At 41.8% G+C, this 17,802-nt stretch overlaps 1 protein-coding gene across 1 annotated transcript in view; it reads right to left on the minus strand.

The window, feature by feature from the left end:
- Positions 1-17,802, minus strand: part of ATRN (attractin) — a 146,524-nt gene that overhangs the window by 34,549 nt on the left and 94,173 nt on the right. The window contains exons 22-24 of the mRNA XM_040638053.1: positions 16,607-16,701; positions 13,856-13,934; positions 11,928-12,085 (exon numbers count right to left, since the gene is read on the minus strand). Coding sequence (XP_040493987.1) covers positions 11,928-12,085; positions 13,856-13,934; positions 16,607-16,701 — 332 coding nt within the window. The remainder of the gene's footprint in view (positions 1-11,927; positions 12,086-13,855; positions 13,935-16,606; positions 16,702-17,802) is intronic.

Here is a 17,802-nt window from a genome sequence, read left to right on the forward strand (position 1 = left end):
TTTTCAATTTTATTTCATTTTTTTTATTATTTGTATGCATTTGTTTCTATCATTTTTTTAATTTTATTTTTTCATCATGACAAGTATACACTTCAATTCCCATCCCCTATTTCCCCCATCCCCTCACCCACCTACCCTCTGGTAACATCAGTATGTTCTCTATAGCTGAGTCAGTTTCTTGATTGTCTCTCTCTCTCTTTTTTCCTTTCCTCATTTGTTTTGATTCTTAAATTCTTTTTTTTATAATAATTTTTTTTATTATATTGTTAGTCACCATGCAGTACATCCCTGGTTTTTGATGTAAAGTTCGATGATTCACTAGTTGCATATAACACCCAGTGCACCATGCAGTACGTGCCCTCCTTACTAGCCATCACTTCCTTCCCTCTGAAGCCCTCAGTTTGTTTCTCAGAGTCCATAGTCTCTCATGCTTCATTCCCCCTTCTGATTACCCCCCTTTCTTTATCCCTTTCTTCTACCGATCTTCCTAGTTCTTATGTTCCATAGATGAGAGAAACCATATGATAACTGTCTTTCTCTGCTTGACTTATTTTATTACTCTGTGCCCAAACAGCCAAGCCTGTCACATACAGGAATGAGGACAGCTGCCTTCAAACAAACCTGATGGCCATAAGCCAGGGTACCCAGAGCAGCAGTCAGTGAATGAAAATCAGAGGCCTTCCCTAGATCTCTGGGCTCAGGTAAGCCCTGAGGTTTCTATAGTTCCTGAGAAAAGGGGATGGGGCTCTCTGGGAATCAATTTCTTATCAACTACGGTAGGGACGTTGCTCTAAAAAAAAAAAAAAAGTAAGATATTTCTTATATTCAACTACCACAGAACAAATTCTTTTTCTAACATCTGTATTTCTTTTTTTTTTTTAATATTTTATTTATTTATTCGACAGAGATAGAGACAGCCAGAGAGAGAGGGAACACAAGCAGGGGGAGTGGGAGAGGAAGAAGCAGGCTCATAGTGGAGGAGCCTGATGTGGGGCTCGATCCCATAACGCCGGGATCACGCCCTGAGCCGAAGGCGGACGCTTAACCGCTGTACCACCCAGGCGCCCCTAACATCTGTATTTCTAACACTGCATTTCTAACATCTCTAACATTTGTGATGTCCACAAAATAGGTATTCAGAAACAAGTGAACGAATGGATAAATGATACTGAACTGATAGGNNAAGACCACTGTTTAATACAGAAGGTTTGAAAAGAGAGAGAGAAGGACCTCTAGTTTGCATTTATCTTCTCCACCAGAACGATCTTCACTGTTATGAACACACAAGACAGGCAAAGGATGGGAAAGGACGGCTGGCCCCCCTGAGAAGTAAAGATGGCCAGCTCGTGGCAGCACCTGTCAGGCTCGGAGAACCCAAGGTCTGTGTGTACTTGGCAGAATCCTTGTGGGCTGCTCCCATGGCTCCCGAGGCCAACAGCTTCACCAGCGCTCAACTCCACCCAGTCTGGGAGCCTGCCAGACCAGGGCCCCTCTGCTCTTTGACTCTCCCCAAGAGAAGAGGCTCTGCAGACACTGAAGATCTCACTTTAGGACCTGAGAGGGCCAAAGTGGCCTTGGCTGCCATCTGGGCTCCTGGCTTCACCGTGGCAACCTTGCCACATAGTTCTAGGCTGCAAGGCTGGAAGCCTGGAGAGAACTGATTCCTCCCATAAGAACTCAGGCCTGTCTACAAAGAGCTTTCCACTCAGGCCTCAGCTGTGTCAAAGATGGAAGAGCCTGTGACCACCCCACCCTGGGTCTACTGCCCCTGCCTCCTTGAGTTTTGCCATGACACAAAAAACTTTCTTGTATGAAAGCTTGCCATTTGCGACCACATGGATGGATCTAGAAGCTATAATGCTAAGTGAAATAAGTCAGAGAAAGACAAATACCATATGATTTCACTCATATGTGGGATTTAAGAAATAAAACAAAGAAAAAAAAAGACAAACCAAAAAACAGATTTTTAACTATAGAGACCTGATGGTTACCAGAGGGGAGGGGTGTGGGGTGATGGAGGAAAGAGGCGACGGGGATTAGGGAGTGTACTTGTTTTTTGTTTTTTTGTTTTTTAAGATTTTATTTATTTATTTGACAGAGACAGCCTGCGAGAGAGGGAACACAAGCAGGAGGAGAGGGAGAGGAAGAAGCAGGCTCCCAGCGGAGGAGCCTGATGCGGGGCTCGATCCCAGAACGCTGGGATCACGCCCTGAGCTGAAGGCAGACGCTTAACGACTGCACCACCCAGGCGCCCCAAGGGAGTGTACTTGTGATGAGCACTGGGTGATGTATGGAATTGCTGAATCACTATATTGTACACCTGAAACTAATATTAACACTGTATGTTAACTATATTGGAATTTTTCAAAAAAGTATAAAAAATAAAGGAACACTAAAACAAAAAACAAACCAAAATAATTTTCTTTACGACAAAACAAAAACAAATCAAAGTTCTGTATGGAACTCTGTTGAGACCACGGGCCCTGGACTGGATTCCAGAGCCCATCATCTGGCCTCACACACTACCCACCTAATGCTGGTTTGTGCTGGCACAGAAACTGTATACCCAGGCTCTGGTCAGAGCCTCAACGCTAGTTAATTCCACCCAGCCACTCATTCCTGACGTGCAAGCTAACACGCAACCATCTGTGTGTGCCCAGCCTCCCAGCTCAATACTGCTCTGTGCTTGCTTCCCCACATATCCTTCCAGCTACTCCTTTCACCACTCTCCAGAATTCTTATTCCATCTTACCATGATCATTAATAATTTAAAAATTGTGAAGAACTACATACACTTGGTTGAAGTACCTACAAGGACCAAATAGCTAATCACGTGAAGCAATGGCTCGGGCTCCCGACATCGTCTCCTGAAGGTTGCTTGCTGTCTTCGGCCCCCACCTTACTTAGGTTTCTTTTCAGTTCTTCTGCGGTTACCTTTTTATCACTAGTAAGTTGGGTTTTTTTGTTTTGTTTTTTTGCTATTTCTTGACTTAACCATTGTAGGCAGCACTTACTGACTTCCTACTATAATGGAAGGTGACTGAGGCCACCATTCCCACTTGCCCTTTCCAGTCTAGTTACATCATTGTTTTTAATGCCTCTGTCAGTTTCTGTGTCATTATTCTGAGGGTGATGGTGCTGGAAGGATGCCAAGAGAAACAGGAAATGGACAAAACACACTTGGATACAGGGAAAGGATGTGCCTGTTACCCACAGGCAGCTGCAGGAGCAGGAGACAATGCAGCATGGCCCACCACAAGGCAGCATCCCAGGCCTCACAGCCCACACCAGGTGCCCTCCTCAGGCCTCTGATGCACCCCTGCTTGGAGGTGAAGTCAGTGGCTCCCAGGGAAGCTCCCTTTGCCATTTCACCAGGGTGAGGTGTGTTAGCCAGGGTTTTGTCCCTGACTCCTGACTGTTCTAGAGCCTGTCCAACAGCAGTCAATAACTGGTAAAAGACTAGTAAAATGCCGTGCACTTCCTGCAAAGTAAAACAGAAGGTCAGTTCCAAGGTGCACCCCAGCTGGCCTAGATGGCTAAGGTCCCGGCCAGCCAAGGTTGCAGGCCCAGCTGAGCCTATCTTCAGGAGGTTAAATAATAAAGTGGAGCTTTATTTTTTTTTTCTATCACCTGTATTATTTTTTTTCAATTTTTCTATTACAGAAAATTTAAAACTTTTTAAAAAGTAGAGAAAATAGTATCATGAACCCGTGCTCATTGTCCACTTATAATAATTACCAGCTCAAGGCCAGTCTTGTTTCATCCATACACCACCCACTTTCCCCACAATCACATTATTTTGAAGCAAACCCCAGGTTTCCTATCACTTCATTCTTAAATATTTCAATACATACAGTACCTCTTAACTACCCTCTTTGTAAAATTAGGATGTTTGTGTCCTCTACCCTTTCTTTTCTTCTACCTCTCAACTCTTCTGACAACATGCTAGAACAATTCAATCCTCTAACACCAGACTGTGCAGCCTGGGATGACAAATTCTTGGTCTCCAACCCCAGCCAGTACCTTAGCACTGGTCGGCAATCATTCTGACAATATCAGAAAAAGCTGTCAGCACCTTTAGAAAACTTGCAAAAGTTGCAAAAAAAAACAAAGTTCTGATACCAACCCAAAAGCTCCCGTCCCTACAACTACGCATCCACCTAGTGCACATCCGGGGAAGTGTCCACCGCCGAGCCACACTGTGCTGTGACACTGAAGACACACACATATAAGACGTGGTCCTTGCCCTTAAGGAAATCTTTGCAGAGTGAAAAGGCAGATGAGTGAGTCTACAGCTGTGGAGGCACAGATGAGGAAAGAAAGTTGCTATGGGATATGCTTGAGGGTCACCTGACGGACCCCTCCCCTGGGTTTCTAAACAAGAATTCTACCTGGACTCCCCAGCTCAGGTCCAGCTCTTTCCAATCCATTCTCCCAACTGCTGCCAGAGGGGTGTTTTGAAAACACCGATCTTCAGTCACTTCTTGGCTTACAACATTTCAACAACTCCCAGTGGTTTTCAGGCTATAGTTCCAAGCCCTCAGCCAAAACCTCCAGTCTCCTCCCGACGGCCTTCGCCCAGTTCTCCAGCACCCCGCTCGCAGCGCTGCCACTTCACCTCTGCGAAACTCCCGGTAGTTCTTGGAAGTGACTGGGTATGCCTTTTCCCCACCCTGAACACCCCTACTCCCCAACCTCACAATCCTAAGACTCAGCTCTGGTACTGCCCATCCTCACTCAGACTCAGGGGGCACAGGACACTCCCCTCTCCTCCCAGGGCTCTCTGGAGCATGGGGGCACAGCCTACCACCCAGCATCAGACAGCCCCTCCTGTCCATTCAAGGCTGCTGCTTTGGGCCACAAAGTCTGCTGAGTGAGCAGATGTTAGAGGAAGCCTCCTGGCTATGGAGATCACAGGAGACAGTCTGCTAGAGATGGAGATTTACCCATTCCAGCCATAGATGGTATTCGCAGATGGTGTGGATGAGACTGTCCAGGGAGAAAGGGTCCAGAGGAAATTCAAGGGAGCAATGGTATTGAAGAACTAAGAACAAACAGCCAAAGCCATGGGTGAAAAGTGGAAGAGAAGAGGCTTTCAAAAAGAAGGAATAATAAATAACGATCCTAATGAAAACCACAAGGTAGTACAAGAACCTTTAAATGCCACTTTGAAACAAAGAAAGATTTATACTTTGAGTAGTTCAGTTCTAAATGTATTTCATAGCCTTATAATTCTTTAAAACTCTTATGGCACAGATATCTAACACCAGGAGGTATGCAAATACACCATCATCATTATTATTATACAATAAATATAAACATTAAGAGTGTACCTGACATTATTCATAATAGCCAAAGAGTGAAACCAACCCAAGTATCCATCAACAGATGAATGGATAAACAAAATGTGGCCTATCCAGACAATAAAATATCATTCAGTCCTTAAGAGGAGTAAAGAACTCAAACATACTCAATATGGACGAGTCTTGAAAACATTCTGCTAAGTGAAAGAAGCCGGTCACCAAGGACCATATGTTATGTAATACAATTAATATGAAATGTCAGAATAAGCAAATCTATAGCGATAGAAAGCAGACTAGTGGTTGCCAGGGTCTAGGGGGAGGGAGGAACGGGCAGTGACTGCTAATGAGTACGGGATTTGTTTTTGGGGTGATGAAAATACTCTAAAATTGACTGTGGTTATGGTTACACAACCCTGTGAATATACTAAAAACTACTAAACTGTGTACTTTAAATGGGTGAATTGTATGGTATGTGAATTATATTTCAATCCAAAAAAAGTATATGTGAGTCAATAAAAGTTTCATACATCCTTTGCTTAGGAGAGCAATCCTGTTAGCACCATAAACATAACTCTAAAGTCTAAATGAACGCTCAGTTCTCAATACAAATTCTGTGTTGCCTTCGCTCGTGAACACTGGCCTCTTACATAAACCAGAAGACGAAACACCCGGCGTGGAGAGGGCTTTAATATTAGTTCCACATTACAATAACAACCTCTGTTGCAGAGCCTGTAACAAGCCAGAACCCCAGCTTCACCGCCACCTTCCCACCTCACACAAAACATCTGCCTGTCCATTCTCTATCTTGAATACCTAACCTCCCTGCTTGGGAGGTGGATACACCAGCTGAATCCCTGCTTACTGGCAAGGACACCCAGCATTGCTTTCAGAAAGCAGAGCTGAGGGAGAGGCGCTCACCCACAGGAGCAACTCACCAGAAAACAGGCATGACCAGCCCCAACACACCCATCACCCTCCTGCACACAAGGCCTTCTCAATCTGGGTGGGTTGGGTTTTTTTTTTTTTTTTTAACTTGAAACTGCATCTACAAAGATTTTTATAGTTGGTTTCAAATTCCCTCAGTTAGCAGTTATAGGTTTTGATCTGTTCCTAATTATGGAAAAGAATTCTGGGATTGGTACAGAGTGAAGAAACTTGAGTCTAACATTACCATTTTTAAAGCACCAAGGTTTACATGAATTCTGAGTAGAACACTAGATTTCCTCAGTTACTTTGCTTTAAGAAATGAGAATCAGACAAAAACGCTTTTGCCTGCACTGAAAGCCATACTAAAATTTAACCGAATGGCCTACGCTGCACCCTATTCTCTTCCTTCAATGAGTCTACGTTTTTACTGAATCTGGGTCGTCTCTAAGTGTGCATGGGTGTGTTTAAGAGCGAACTACATCCAGGAAAGCTCAGGCTCTGAGGAGACTAGAGCAGTACAGAAAGGCAAAGTCCCCTCTGTTGAGCACACCACTTCATGTGCCCGGGAAGACGCAAGCTCAGCCCTCCACACGCACACACCCCCACACAGTCCCAAGTGCACAGAGATCTGGTGTCGTGTGAAGACACCGGGAACACACAGTGCCACAGGTCTAGTCACGCTGCCTGCAAATACTACAGTTAGTTGTACCAAAGAGCAAAAAGACACAGCTGCAACAGAACTTACCTGCTTGTTCAAGAAGAGCCTGGCAAGCTAAGTGGTGAGCATGCCATAGTTTATTTTCGAAAGTGCTCCTGAATACAGCTTTCTTAGGTGGATCTTATTCAAGGAAGCAATCTAGCCCAGGTAAAGAGCCCCCCAAAATCAGGCAGCAAATCAACATCTCTTTGCCTCTTAAACTTAAAATTAGTACTTTTAGAAAGTAAGTGTGGGGAAGAGATTCCTCTAGAAAGAAATGCTCTAAAACCATTTCAGTGGCTTTCAGAGGGTGGAGCAACAGGGCATTGGGAGGAAAAAAACTAGAACTCAGCATTGGCAACAGCACGACTATCTCCAGCACAAGAGCCTGTTTATATGCACGGAGACCTCTTTCCAAATGGGAAAAATGTCAGCAGTATAAGTTAAGATTTTCACTAAGAATCTTAAAAATGTTAATCATTTTTCAGCTATACACAACAAAGCCTGAAGTTCAATCAGATTCAGAAATAATAAGGTATGTCAGTACGAAAACAATCTTAACTTAAAATGAGCCAAGAAATAATATTTACTAGACCCCAAATCAAATATTTTATAAACGTATCTGACCTATAACTGGATAGTGTTAGATGTTAGCAAATTGAAATTGTCTGACCGAGCCTAGAGTTCAATCTCTATGGGGTCAAACAAACTAAATCCCTGGTTGGCACCTAATATCCCCTTTACCTTGGTGTTGTCTACACGCTATAATCCCTCCCCTTGAGTGTGGGTGGGCCTGACCAATCAGGTGACTGTATTTATTTGTTTATTTTTAAACACGGGGCCTGAACTCATGACCCTGACATCAATACTTGAGCCAAGATTAAGAGTCAGACACTTAACAATTTAGCCACCCAGGCGCCCCCAGATGACTACTTTTAAAAGAGGGTCTTGAGGTCAATCAGGAAAAGTCAGAAAAAGTTGAAACTTCAGTAGATATATCTGTATTTTTGGTCTAAAATTTAAACTTTCGAATGTTATAGAAATGGAATCATACCGTATGTAAATTTCTAAGATTCCATCCCCCCCAGTTCGGCAAAATTTTCTTGGGATTCATCCAAATTGTATCAATAGTTTGTTTCTTCTTACTGCTGAGTGTTACTCCACAATATAAAATAAATAAAAAAATCTTGAAAACTGTTAAAAAAAAAAAAAAGAACTACAAGGATGCAACTGAGAAAGGACATGAAAGAAATCAGTTAAAAAAAAATGTATATCAGAAACCAGGGACGTACTGTATGGTGACTAACATAATATAATAAAAAAACATTAAAAAAAATGTATCCTGCAGATAAACCTTTATCACAAGTCCTTATAAGAATCAGATTATATTGAGGCAGTATAGGCAAAAAAGGAGAAAAGCAGTGAAGAATGAGAAAAAGTCACAGCAAGAAAAAGCATAAAAAACAGGGTAAGGAGAAAAAGAAGGCTGGAAGTTCAAGTCCTGACTGCCCATAACATTATACGAAAAATCAGGATTCCCTTAGAAAGTGCAATGTCTAAGGAAACTTCAATTGGGAGAATTAGGACATAATTACTAAAATGCATGAATTCCTGCTTCTAGAATTTAGTCCTGGACTATTCAGCAGCCATGCGGATGCCGCTGTGTGAAAGGACCATGACTGTTGCCTGCTGCTTGAACATCTATTTTCTTCTCTTCCAGCGCTTAACAACTCTGGGAGATAACACACTGCAGTTGTGTTAGTGGTTAAGATACTTACGGATAATGTTAATATTTCTGACTAGAACTATCTCATGATAAATCAGGAGAAGTTGTATCTGGATACATCCTTAAGGTGTAATCAGAAATGATCAGGTGACTCTAGATAACATTTTTGAAATAGGGATCACATTGATATTTCAAAATCCTTACTCTATAGATAAGTATATTTTAATTTCCCCCCTTCTATACTTTACCCGGGGAAGGAGCTTTGGGGGGGGGGTGCTAACTCTTCAGCTAGCAGCACAGCATGCCTTTTATCCCCACACATCCTATTTGTATGGACACGGTAGCCATGCTTCATGGGGACGGCAGAGTTGGGTACAGCACTCTTGCCATCAGACATCCTTGGACTCTGTCATTTGCTGCTTTAAGTGAACCAGAGAAATAGCCCTTTGCAGCATGACAGAGCCCCAACGGCTCTGGAATTTACCTCTACTTCAGTAATGCTGAATGTTTTTTAGCATTAGAAAGTGTTATAACACTTGAATTAATTTTGACTACACTTTGGCTTTGGAGAGGAATCATTTCAAATAGACACTGGTACTTTTTTTTTTTTTTTGAAGATTTTATTTATTTATTTGACAGAGATACAGACAGCCAGCGAGAGAGGGAACACAAGCAGGGGGAGTGGAAGAGGAAGAAGCAGGCTCATAGCAGAAGAGCCTGATGTGGGACTCGATCCCATAACGCCGGGATCACGCCCTGAGCCAAAGGCAGACACTTAACTGCTGTGCCACCCAGGCGCCCCCGACACTGGTACTTTTTGAACTTGATTGCTAAAGATTCTAAAATTCATGTTTTATACTGTTAAGTTTTAACTAGTCAGGAATATTTTATATAACCAGTGATAGTTATTTTTTATGAATTTTGTTTAGGTTGTAATGTTTAGCTTTTATTAACTCCTTATTCTTGCTATCTTAAACTCCTTGCTGTATTTAATGGCATACTTGTCAAGACACTTAGCATGTAAAAAAACAATACCCCCGCCCCAGGCTTTTGGGTTGCCTGGTGGCTCAGTCATTAAGCATCTGCCTTCGGCTCGGGTCATGATCTCAGGGTCTTGGGATCGAGTCCCCCATTGGGCTCTTTGCTCAGCGGGGAAGCCTGCTTCTCCCTCTGCCTGCCGCTCCCCCTGCTTGTGCTCTCTCTCTCGCTGACAAATATATAAAATCTTTAAAAAAAATAAAATTTTTTTTATAATTGGGTTAAAAATATTTAAGATAAAATTTACTGTTTTAAGCATTTTTCAGTGTATGCTTCAGTACTCTGAAGCAGAGATGCTGCAAAGATTAGAGGATAGTGTGAATAACCTTGTGTCAATACATTTGAAAAAATGAAATAAATTAATGCCTAGAAAAAAATTACCTTAAATAACTGAAACAGAAAGAGTAAATATAAAATATCCTGTTACTTTTAAAGAAGCTGAATCAACAGTTTAAAAAAAACTCCACAAATAAAATACTTATGGTTTTACAAGAGATCTATCAAGTATTCAAGGTTCACATAATTCTAATCTTACATAACCTCTTCCAGAAATGAGAAAAAAACCTCAATTTATAATTATTAAAGGTTAGTTTAACCTTGAAATAAAAACCGAACAAGGACAGCAAAAGAAAACTTGGACAAATGGTGGTGTCATTCACTGAGAAAGGAAGCATGGGGTCTGGGGCTAAGGTCACAACAATGACTACGTGCTGACGGCAGGAGCTTGTGATTGTCCAGCTAGAGATGTCCAGGCAGTGACCGAGCATACTGGTCTGGAGCACAAGTAGAAGCTGGGCTGGAGACAGAACTGAGAATCACCAGTACAGAAAGAGCACCATAAGTCCTGTAAGTGGGATGGAATTACCCAGGGAAACTGTGTGGGATGAAGACAAAAGAGAACCAATGCCAGATTCCCAGACAACCTCAACGTTTAAGGAAGGAGATTCCCTAAAGAGCCTGGCCACAGAATCAGTGAAAAAAGGACCAGGAAGGTAAGAAAGACAGTGACTCCAATCACTCTGTGAGAAGGAGAGGGGACTGGAGAATTCAGTGACTGGTGTCCGCTAAGACAGGACAGTTTCAGGATGTGGTGAGGGAAGGAGGCACTGCCGCGGGCTGATGGATGAGCAGGGAAGAAGAAGCACAAACAGGGAGCCAACACTAGAGAAGGGTGGCTGAGGACAGAAGCAGAGAGTGTGTAAGATCAAAGGCAAGAGCAGACTAGAGGATGAACACACGGGTGGACCAGCTAGACAGAGAAAGGGAAGCATTTGGTGAAAAAAACAGAACACAGAGCCTATCCCCACATTCCAGGAACGAAAAGATTCTTCTTTAGCCACAGTCCCACGGCGTGAACATAAAATCACCAGGCCTCAGCTTCAAACCCATCCTAACCGATCAGTGACGACTTGCTTCTGAGAGTCGGCAAACGGCCGCAGACCAGGCCCATGACCATGCTTCTGTGGCTAACCCTGCACCAGTTCCTGAAGGTCACCCAGCCCTGGATTCCACATTCACCCAAAATGGGGGGGGGTAAAAGCGAAAAGTACTGAGGCAAGGCCTGGAGGACACAGTGGCAGATGACAAAGAGCAGCAATGGGGCCATGGGTCTTGGATAAGAGTCTACTGGTCCCCTGAGAACTGAGAAAAAGCTCGTGGTTGATAACATTGGTGGCAGCAGCAGGTGACATGCCTTCAGGTCACATACACAAAAACTCCATGATGTGAAGAGGCTACGTGATCTGTGTAGGAGAGGCCACGACTCCCACGGGGCCCGTGCTCTCACACCCCATCTTACACTGCCGCCCACGCCACTCCATCCTGTCTTCTTTAAACTCTGACAGCAGTTGGGGCGTCTTTCCATATGGCACTTCTCACACTCTGGCTCTCACTGGTTTTCAGTGTGTTCATTTATACCCACCTGACTCACTCTAGAACTGCAGCTCGACAGGCTTTCACACTGGAAGCGCTCAGTGAAGAAATGAATACAGCTGTAATTACCAAGCTTGTTACATGCCAACTTGCTTTCAAAAGGGCTTATCATTCTCTTTCTTAAGTGACTTAAGCCATCCCTACCACAGCCTTCTTTTCGGTGGTCACGTGCTCATCACCCCTCTGCCATAGATACTACAAAGGCAATGCAATATCATACGCCTCGTTTACCTCAAGTTCCGAATTAGTGGATTTAGTCTCCACGGAAAAGATTTCACTATGTCTGCAGGTTGAAACTTCTTACCTGAATTTTGATGGGCCAGGTGAAATTACTGACATAAACGAAGAAAGTGATGTTTGGGTGGTTGCGAAAATCAAACTTCTCATTAGAGAAGCTATCTTTGTACTCCTTAATGTTGGTTTTTGAAACAACAGGCATCTCTTCTCCAGCCTGGGTTCCAGCTGTCAGGAAGAAAAGAATGAAATACAAGAGGCTTCTTTTTTTTTTTTTTTTGCCCTCATTAATTATGACCACAGTTAGCATTTACCGAACACTCACTACGTTCCAGGAATAGCCTCTAAGAGCACAATCTCATTTCATTCTAACAACAATTCTTATTACTCTCATTTACAGATCAGGAAACTGAGGTTCAGAGAAATTAAGTAACTTGGTTCAGGTCACACAGCCAGCAAGAAGCAGAGCTGAGATCTGCCTTGGAAAGGCTGATACTCAAGGCTATGCCCTTAACCAGAATGGTTCTGCCAGGAGTTTCTACGACTCCTCTCCACCTAAACTGCTGACACCTCGCTGTGTCAATACAGATACCACTAGAACCCTATTAACAAGCAATGACTTTCATCCTGCACGTAGCACTTCAACTGCTTTGCATTTCCCCTTTAGACCCGTCAGTGCTCCCGATCCCCCATACCAGGGACACTGATTCACCTCTCACTTCCCAACTAGCAGTGACCTCACGTCTCAACAGCAGCAGGGAAAAAGGAGCTCTAGGGAGTCACCCAGTCCCTTTGGCTGTCAGCGATGACTGTATTTAAATCCCCCCAATCTGGTATAAACTCATCCTATTCCCAAACAGTCCTTCAACATTCCATATTCTCCCTCAGCCTGGAATTCTGATGTCTACAAAGATTCGTAACATAGATTTTTCCCATGTCTGCATTCAATGACTGGAGCCCAGACTGCTGGGTCCTCATTGAGACAATCACTGAAAAGCATTCACATGCTCAGAGATGTTGCCCTTCTCCCAATGTTCTGATAATTCAGATAAAAGTGTCTCCTCACTACAAGTTTCTGAACCTTTTCTGAATCCCATACAATCTTAAAAGATGATAAACATAAGACATGCAAAGGTAATGTTTAATTCTGTTTCAGTCTAACTGGCTGTGTTTCAACCAAAAATCAGTCCTGGAAGAGTAACGATAAGGAAGCACAGTTACCATCCACTCAGAAACTACCATGTTTCAAGCGCTACACGGACAACTTCCTTTACTGTCTCATTTCAGCCTCACAACGCTGTGCACGGCTAGGTGTTTCTCTCATCCCTTGTATCCACGAGCAAATCGGCTCCGGAAGCTCAATCTGCCCAATCGCACAGTGCAGCACAGTCGGTAATGGGCAGAGTTCAAGCCCACGTCTGTCGAGCTATGTTCGTAAGCACTACATCAGGCCCGCCTGTAACTTCCTCAGATCTTCTGCCCAGATCTTCTTTAGGCAACCGTAGCAAGACAGACAAGAGAGCAAACACTATGCTCTTAGAGCCTGATTTAATTCCTGAAGTATACTTCCCTGTACCTACCGAGATCTCATTCTATTTTAAATATTTCCATTTCTCACTTCTGAGGCCTGGACGGGGCTGACGATGGGAGCCAGAGCAGTGGCCGCAGCGGTGCTATCGCAGCTGGCAGCAGGGCAGCGGTGGGGAGCGCACACTGAGCCCGACGCCACCGGAGGCGCTGCCATGTAGAACCTGATTTAACCGACGCGACAATTCTAGGAGATAAGTATTGCTGTCTTCTCCTTGTGACAAATAACCCTAAGGTCTAGAAGAGAGGTTCAGACACTTGTTCAAGGTCTCCCAGGTCATGAGTGGCAAAGGTGGGTTTCAAACCCAAATCTGTCTGTCTCCAGAGCCCCCTTTCTCAACAACTACACGTATTTCTCAATCTACAACCAATCTACTCCACATGGAAGGTCTTCTCTAGGTATGTCTTTACCTGAGAAGCTGGCGGCCCAGGTGATGTTGAGGTTGAAGTTTTTGGAGGCATTGATGAACATGTCCAAATCCCTGTTTTGCTGATGAGCGGTACAAATAGTTAGAAAATCCATTAGAACGGTTTCCAGATTTTAAAATAAAGTAGTAATTACATTTTACTATTCTCAATTTTCCTAACTACGAAACAGATATTTTACAATGTTTTAAAAGAAACGGACACTTACAAGAGAGTCAGTAACGTTTCTAACCAATTTAAGCAATATATCCCAAATAAATTTCATTTCTCTCTCACAAATGTGTATGTAATTTAATGCTTTGTCAAATGTCTAACTCCATGAGAAAGTAGGTTTTAAAAGGCCCCTGACCAGAGCACGGTGACTTAAATCCTATGACCTGTATTAGGGGAGTCAGCCTCCTAAGGATCCTCTGGGCAGCTATTTCCAAATGTCAAGAGAGCTCACGCTGATAAGTAAACACTGAACCAAGACCCCAATTTATGTGTATTTATAAATTAAACCTATGTACTTCTGAGCTAACAGATTACATATACTGTAAAGTTCTCCAAAGTGGAAATGGATTTTTAAAAAAAGCACAAAAAGCTGAAATAAACTAACTTAAAAAAATAATTTGACTGTATTCATTCAGGATTTAAAAAAACATTTTCTCTCACGAAAAATTTTATTTCAAGAGAAACAGAATCTGAATATTCTTTACCAGCTTTGAAAATCTTATTTACCACTGAGAGATACCACAATCTGAAGAGCTAATTTAATTTCTTTTGATTCTTGGTTTTAATGACAGAGAAAGACATCTCTGAGAAATGTGTTGAGCCAACAGCCAGAAGTGCACTATTGGCTACACCAGGTAAGTTGTAATACGAATTTTTAGTTTTCACTGGAACTTGACTAATAAATCTCTTTCTTATGGTCAAAGAATTATTTTTGCAAATGAATCAGATGTTGTATTTTTATATTTTCCAAATGGATCAAATCCTGCTGAAATTCTCTATCTTGAAAGGCCAGAAAATAAGTCAGAACAATAAGATTTTTAAGGGTGTTGTTTTGGTGGTATTTACAGCACAAAATCTTAACAATGGAAACACTTCCAAAGAGCCATTTTCAAAAGGTGATCTCCAAACCAGGAGTTCCTCTCCCAAAGCACTTAGTTACCTTCTTGTTTATTGATATAACCTCACCTTCTTCTTGCAGGGACAGCTCGAGTGTTTATTTAGTTTCAGTATTTGGTGAAAGAGCACTACTAACGATTACTTCTTTCCACAGAAAGGATCAATAAACTTGAAATCCTAGTGCTTTTACAAAAGATAGAACATAATCCTACACCGTGGATAACTCTATTAAATATTCTGTCGTAAGATAAACAGGGAACTCCAGAGAGGTTAAAAGATTTTCATGGTCCCTCACCTCATTAAGAAGTATTACCAAGAGTCTATTATGTTTATTTAAAATAAAGTTAACAACATCAATTACATCCTGAAAGACTAAGTACTTCAACCACTTGCTTATGAATAAGATATTAAATAAATTTCATGTGGTACTTTTGCTCTAACCTTATCCTATAATCTTTTTTTTAAATTCCATCAACATAGCCATTCAAATGATATGACATACAATGTGTCCACATAATATTTTCATTTAATGTCATTTATTATTTTTACTTAAGAAGAAATTCACTCTCTAGTACATTTCTCCTTAATTTTATCACTAAAATGGAATATAAAAAACAAATCTTACTTTCATTTAATAGTAAATATTCCACACACTGGATTTTGTTCTACTACTAACTTATTTATTTTTTAGATTTAGCAAAGCTTGTTAACAGTGACATCTGTTAACAAAGGAACACAACCTGGCTTACTGTCATATTATTTTTCATGTATTACTTGTCATGTTTATTGTGACAGGAATTTTGTAATGTTAAGTGGCTTTGTGCATGTTGATGAGAAATAAGAAAACTTCAAGGAGGTTCCTAAATAATTTATCATCAAGTTTTGTAAAATTTCATTATGTAGTGGAGTGGCCATCGAATGACTTCATATTTCACTGAAGAAAGTGTATAGGTGTGTCTTCATGTTCTAGATGCTTCACTTTTAAATGTCATGCTATGTTGGCTCCCTTCTACCACCAGGTAGTACCCTATGTCAGGGTGGGGTTCATCAGTAATGAAAGCAGATATAAATCCACATTTCAAATAGTCGTCTTAATAATTCCAATTATTTCTGGTTAACTTCTTGTTGGACCTGGCTACATCTCACTGTTCTTACCTCCTAATAAGGCTAACACTTCCTCTAGGCACCGAAGTGTCACCTCTGCAGGCTTCCTCACATCAGTGGCATTAATTTCAATCTGCAGTTTCTTTGCAGGTACTTGTTAAGCCTCCGGTTTGTTTCAAGAGAGTAAATCTGGTCCCTGTCCTGTACCCCTCTGACTGGGGAGGTCCCCTCGCAGTCCCCTCTCCTTTTCTGTAGGGTCTGTGATGGGCTGATGGGCAAACCAAGTATGCGTGGGATCAGTGCCAGTGTGGGTATCAGATCCTGGTAAATGTGAACAACATCATTCTTGCCTTTGAGACGGAGAGGGGACAAAGTGTAGCTTCTAACATTTCTTTCCTGCACCTCTAAACATAGTCCTGTGTATGCCACTCTGGAGACCACTGCTAATGCTTCTGACCATAAGGATCAAGAAAAAGATCCACATGGATGAAAAACAAAGCAAGAAAACTTTTAAAATCTTACTTCATCGGGTGTAGCCACAAAATTGATGGCTGTGTAATAGCGGTCATCTTCCTGGGATAGGCTAAAGGTGAACTGATAGTCAATGAGAAGAGTATCTGTGGAAAGAAAGCAATGTGTATTTAAAAATTAAAACAAAACAGAATAGGTCTCTAGAGACACAGACTGATTTTCTTATAAATATTCAGGAAACAGCCAGGAAACACTTTTAGCTCACTTATACCTGGGGACTGGGAGGCTTTTCAAAGAAAGTCAAGTCTGTGGGCAGTATCATTTTATTTGGAATAACCTATCAAACTCTCTTTACATCATGACCCTGGTTGAGATTTTAGGTTCCAAACTAAATTACCTACAAATATTAATTGTACCTCTACTACATGCCAGGTTTTACCTAAGGATACAAAGCTATAAATTAATGGTACAAAAGGAAACAAGACTCTATGGAAAAATGGTTGATTTCAGGTCTGGAGCAAGGAATATGTGTCTTGATTATCTTATTCTCGAAAGCAAGAAAGCATTCAAAGACTGAAGTGATGTAGCAAAAGAAAACAGCTTTAAAGAGAGCCTACTGGACACAGATGGTATAATTTTTTTTCGGTACAAAAAAAGTAGTTTTATTCAAGCACAGGGACAGGACCCGTGGGCAGAAAGAGCTGCCCAAAGATGGTATAATTAAATTCTAAAAAGTCGACTGTACAACTCAACAACCTGATTTAAAAATGGGACAGAGGAATTGAATAGATATTTCTCCCAAGAAGATATACAAATGGCCAGTAAGCACGTGAAAAGATGCTCAACAGCATAAATTATTAGGAAAATACAAATCAGTTAAACCACAATGAGATACCACCTTGTGCACAGTAGGATGGCTACTATCAAAAAACCAGAAGATAATAAGTGTTGGTGGGGATGTGAAGAACTGGAAACCTTGTGCACTGTGAGCAGGAACGTGAAATGGTACAGCTAATGTGGAAAACAGTATGGCAGTTTCTCAAAAAATTAAAAATAGAATTACCAAATGATCTAGCAATTCTACTTTGGAGTACATATCCAAAGAACTGAAAGCAGGATCTTGAAGCAGTATTTGTACACCATGTTCATAGCAGCCAAACATCACAGCTATTATTCACAACAGCTAAAAGATGGAAACAACCCAAAAGGTCCATCAATAGTATACATAAATTGGACTATTAAAAAGG

This window comes from Ursus maritimus, unplaced genomic scaffold (genome assembly GCF_017311325.1).
Source record: "Ursus maritimus isolate PB19 unplaced genomic scaffold, ASM1731132v1 scaffold_22, whole genome shotgun sequence".
NCBI lineage: Eukaryota > Metazoa > Chordata > Mammalia > Carnivora > Ursidae > Ursus > Ursus maritimus.